The sequence below is a fragment of the Gekko japonicus genome, unplaced genomic scaffold, assembly GCF_001447785.1.
Source record: "Gekko japonicus isolate JY-2015 unplaced genomic scaffold, Gekko_japonicus_V1.1 scaffold513, whole genome shotgun sequence".
In the NCBI taxonomy this organism is placed as follows: domain Eukaryota; kingdom Metazoa; phylum Chordata; class Lepidosauria; order Squamata; family Gekkonidae; genus Gekko; species Gekko japonicus.
In genome coordinates this window covers 761,562-766,863 of record NW_015171519.1, presented here as the reverse complement: position 1 = coordinate 766,863, position 5,302 = coordinate 761,562, and the positions used below count along the sequence as shown (strand labels likewise).

Genomic DNA, 5,302 nt, shown 5'->3' with positions numbered 1-5,302 from the left:
TCTGCACCATTTGTGCACCACATATATTTATTCTGCAAGAGCCTATCCTGCTCTGCTTTAAAAACCAAATCTGCTTTTATCTGCTTTTGCTTAAAGGCTTGGTAAGGAAGCGTCATTTTTCCTCCCATTTTTAAAAAAAAATTATTTGTTTTATATTAAAATGTATATCGACGCTGCTCGGTGCACTGTCTGCACTTGAGAATATAACTCCCCTGCTGTGAAATGTGATATGCATGGCACGCTGCTGCTGCTGGACTTCGGGTATTTAGGCACACAAGGCATCCTTCCCTCTCTCGCCTGGCGTTAGCTCCGACTTTCCTCCCCTCTCCACTTCTTCACTCTCTACTGCTCGCCAGGTCATCACCACCAGTTTTTGCCCAGCAGTTTGGGTTGCTGCACCCCAAACTCAGCAGTTTTGTTGTTTGTGACAGGCATTTGAGATTTTTTTTAACTGCCTGACTTTTCTCTCCTCCTCACCCAGAATTCGGATTTTTTTCCACAAGCCAGAAAGCTTCCCCCAATTTGCAGTAGCCAAAATGGTATCTGTGGCCACCCGAGTTGTGCAGATTTTATCATTTACACCCGGAACAGTCTTTGGCTATTAGATTTAGTGTAAGTAACAAGGACACCCATGCATGAACCCATGAAGCTGCCTTATGCTGAGTCAGGTGACTGAAAGTTGGCATTGTCTACTCAGACTGGCAGCCGCTCTCCAAGCTCTCAGGTCCTGATCTTTCACACCACCTCCTACTCCCTGATCCCTTTTAACTGGAGATGCTGCAGCTTGGATCTGGGACCTTCTCCATGGAAGACAAATGCTATGCCATAGGTCCTTGATTCCTCTCCAAGGGAAGGACTGAGGTGTGGAACCGTTGTATCTACCCCAAGGTATTTTCCACTCCCCCTTTTCTAGGATCTCCACACGTGTTGTTTTTTTTCCAGAGCCCCTTTCCCAAAGTGATATTGCATTGCAAGCTCTGCAAATTGCTGGGATATGTGAGCAAGTTCCTTTCATGATGTCATGAGAGAATGAATGTGTTTACTTATGCATGCTAATTTCCTAGTCAGTTTACTTAGGGACCAATGTAGTAGCCTGCACATCTTACCCACCAGAGTCTCAGTGATAATATGCATAATGAGTAGGTATTGGGGTTGTCTATTGGCTGATCAATAGATCTGAAGGTGTTCCAGGGATGGAGGCTTATAAAGTTTTACTGCCCTTTGTTCTGACTCTCACCTGGGGCTCAGACATGAGGTAACAGTTACTTAGAGAAGACATCGGTTAGAGATGCAAGCCAGGATGTTTTTGCTTTAAACTCTCAGTTCTTTCCCCCCCATGAGTAATCAGTAACCTTTACTTTTAAAGCTAATAAACATGTGTGCTGCTTGCTTGTTTTGTTCTGCCTACTTAAATAACCCGACAAGAAGGTTATGGGCCCAGCATGCTTCCAGCAATCCACTTTATATAATGTTGGGATTTTAAAAGGCAGCGTGGAGCTCCTAAGAATATGCGCCAAGTAAACTCCTTGCCAAAGCCTAATTCAAGAGAGGCTGCCAAGTTCGTTGCATGGAGGCGCTCAGTAAGGAAACCTGTAGAAATGGTATTTCAGCGGCCTGAATCCAGACCCGGACTTCCATGACCTGAGAAGCCGCATACTGCACACCGGATAATCATGCCAGTTCCACAAACTGTGCAAATAACATTGGACTACAGTTTACCGGAGATGGGTCATCACCCATGCTCGGTTCAGATGCTCTGTCTGGCTTGTGCAGGAATGAGAAAAAAGTCATAGAATAAAGCTAGGCAGGATACATCATAGAACAAGTGCGTCCCATAAGCAAAAGTGTCCTGATTTGTAAAGATATTCCTTTTCCTGCCCTTTGGAACTCTCCCCTAGCTCAACCCCCGTCTCTGCCCTCTCCTGTTTTAACCCATTCTGCTTCTCATTTCTAGCATGCTTTCTTTTCTTTTTTGCACTGGGATGGCGTAGCAGTCATTAAATCTGGATGATGCCACTTCTCCTAGGGTTGCCAGCTCTGCATTGGGGAACACCTGGTGATTTGGGGAGCGGGGCCTGAGGAAGGCGAGATTTCAGAGGGGCATAATGCCATGCAGTCCAACTTTCAGAGTGGCCATTTTCTCTAGGTGAGCTGATCTCTGTCACCTCATAGGGTTACCAGGTCCCCTCGGCTTGCCGGCAAGGGGATTTGGGGGATGTTTTGGGGGTAGGCGGGGGCATCGCGTGACACCCCTGATGCAATGATATCATGTGGAAGTGACATCATCTCATCAGGGATGTCGCGCGGCAACACTCTGCATTTGGGGCAAAACTCTATGGCTTTTTGGCCTAAAACCATAGAGTTTTGCTGAAGAAGCAGAGCGTCGCCACAATACGTCCCCATTTGGGGGTGGGGCTTTCCTCACCGGCCAGCTGGTTGGTGGTGAGCGGAAGCCTGAAAAAACGGGGGAATTCTCACCCACACCGGGGGTCTGGCAACCCTATTGCCTAGAGATCAATTGTAACCCCAGGAGATCTCCAACAGTGTTCTCTCAAAGCTGCACATGTGAGCGGCCGCTCATTAACACAAGAAGCCCTGTTCAGCAGCAATCTGGAGCCACACAGGGTCTTGCATTGCCCATTGCCCATTTTAAGATTATGGCAGTTATATTCTCCTCAGGATGTGAACTGCTCCGCTCAATAGGGGGAAAAGTTAGAGGGAACATTGATCTCCATTTTCCACCTTGAGATTGACAACCCTAGCTTCTCCCCATCTAGTGACCTCACTCTCCCAGGAAGTGAGGGATGAATAGGTGGTCCCTGTGTCCCTGTGTCGATCTTTGACATCTACCCTCGTCAAATACGTTGGGCGGAGCTCTTTGGGCGCAGGATCCTTCTTGAATAGAGATTAAGAAGCGTGGAGGGCCCTCGCTGTCTCTGAGGGGATCATGAAGGGCATAGGGTCCATGTCGCTCCCGTGCGGCTGTCCGTTGGGGTCCTCGTTCATCTGGGACACCTCGGTGGAGCCCGCCTCGAAGCCGGGCACGGTCTGAGCGGCGTGGACGACGTGGACCTTGTTGCGGGCCTTCTTCCTGAGGAGGCAGCTGAAGACCTTCTTGAAGCCCTTGCGGAAGTGCTTGGAGACCAGGGCGTAGACGATGGGGTTGAGGCAGGAGTTGGCGTAGGCCATGCAGTGGGAGAGCAGCCGGAAGGCGTAGGTCGTCTGGTTGAAGGGGAAGTCTCCGTAGAGGTAGCGGAGGACGACCACGTGGTAGGGCAGCCAGCACAGGCAGAAGAGGACGGTCACGATGATGATCATCTTGGTGACCTTGCGTTTGGCCTTCTTGGACTCGGACATGTCCTCCATGGGGTCCACGGCTGTCCACAGGTACTTAATCGTCCGGGTGTACGAGAGGCTGACGATCAGTACCGGGATCACGTAGCCGAAGGCGAACGTGCTGGTGTCCATGATCTTCCGCCGCCATTCCTCCCACCCCGGCACGCAGATGTAGCTTCCCTCCCACTCTATCAGGTCGTAGTAGCTCAGGTAAGGCCCGGAGAAGACCACGGAGAGACCCCAGATGACAGCCATGGCTGCCACCGCGTTGCAGGGGGTCCGCAGCTCCCGAGAGCGCAGCGGGTAGCGGATGGCCAGATACCTGCCAAAGAAGTCACATGAACAGATAAAGCCACTTTATACTCAATCAAACCCTTGGTTCATCAAACTCAGTACTGTCTACTCGGACTAGCAGGGGCTCTCCAAGGTCTCAGGTGGAGGGCTTACACATCACCTGCTGCCTGGTTCGTGTTAACTGGAGATGCAGCCAGGGATTGAACCTGGGACTTTCTGCATGGCAAGCAGGTGCTCTGCCACTGAGCCACAGACCCTCTTTACAGCTCTCCAGGGTCTCAGGCGGAGGTCTTTCCTATCACCTCCTGCCTGGTCCTTTTTAACTGGAGATGCCGGGGATTGAACCTGGGACCTTCTGCGTGCCAAGCAGAGGCTCTGCCACTGAGCCACAGCTCCTCTTCACAGCTCTCCAAGGTCTCAGGCTGAGGTCTTTCCCATCACCTCCTGCCTGGTCCTTTTTAACTGGGGATGGTGGGGATTGAACCTGGGACCTTCTGCATGCCAAGCAGAGGCTCTGCCACTGAGCCAAAGTCCCTCTTTACAGCTCTCCAGGGTCTCAGGCGGAGGTCTTTCCCATCACCTCCTGCCTGGTCCTTTTTAACGAGATGCCGGGGACTGAACCTGGGACCTTCTGCGTGCCAAGCAGAGGCTCTGCCACTGAGCCACAGTCCCTCTTTACAGCTCTCCAGGATCTCAGGCGGAGGTCTTTCCCATCACCTCCTGCCTGGTCTTTTTAACTGGAGATGCCGGGGACTGAACCTGGGACCTTCTGCGTGCCAAGCAGAGGCTCTGCCACTGAGCCACAGCCCCTCTTTACAGCTTTCCAGGGTCTCAGGCAGAGGTCTTTCCCATCACTTCCTGCCTGGTCCCTTTTTAGCTGGAGATGCCGGGGATTGAACCTGGGACCATCTGCATGCCAAGGAGATGTTCTGCCACTGGGCCACAGTCCCTCCCCTTGAACCACGATCAACCACATTAGCGATCACTGATGATGCCTGGGCCAGTTAACCTCTCTAAGCCTGACCTACCACTTGGGTCACCAACTCTAGGTTGTGAAATTCCTGGAGATTTGGCCATGGAGCCTGGGGAAGGCGGGTTTTTTGGCAGGACAGGAACCTCAGGAGGGTCGAATGCCATAGAAGCCACCTTCCAAAGTTGCCATTTTCTCCAGGGAACAGGTGTCTGTCATCTGGAGATCAGTGGTATACCTGGTAGATCTCCAGGCCCCACCTGGAGACTGGCAAACCAACCCACTGTAGACAAAACAAGGGGGAAACACAGTGTGCCAATGATCAGAAACAAAACAATGATCAGAAACAGAAACTTGGTTTTTGGGGGAGGCAACAGTGGGAGGATTTCTGGAGTTCTGGCCCCGTTAGTGGACCTCCTGATGGCACCTGGTATTTTTGGCAATTGTGTGACACAGAGTGTTGGACTGGATGGGCCATTGGCCTGATCCAACATTGGCTTCTCTTATGCTCTTATGTCTGAGGCAGTGATGCTGTGTATTCTTGGTGCTTGGGGGTCCACAGTGGGAGGGCTTTAGAAGTTCTGGCCCCGCTAGTGGACCTCCTGATGGCACCTGGTATTTTTGGCAATTGTGTGACACAGAGTGTTGGACTGGATGGGCCATTGGCCTGATCCAACATTGGCTTCTCTTATGTTCTTATGC

General features: G+C 51.3%; 1 protein-coding gene across 1 annotated transcript in view; it reads right to left on the bottom strand.

Moving 5' to 3' along the window:
- Positions 1–2,907: 2,907 nt before the first annotated feature.
- The window catches only part of LOC107117315 (galanin receptor type 2-like), an 8,761-nt gene continuing 6,366 nt past the window's right edge, over positions 2,908–5,302 (bottom strand). The window contains exon 2 of the mRNA XM_015419410.1: positions 2,908–3,658. Coding sequence (XP_015274896.1) covers positions 2,908–3,658 — 751 coding nt within the window. The remainder of the gene's footprint in view (positions 3,659–5,302) is intronic.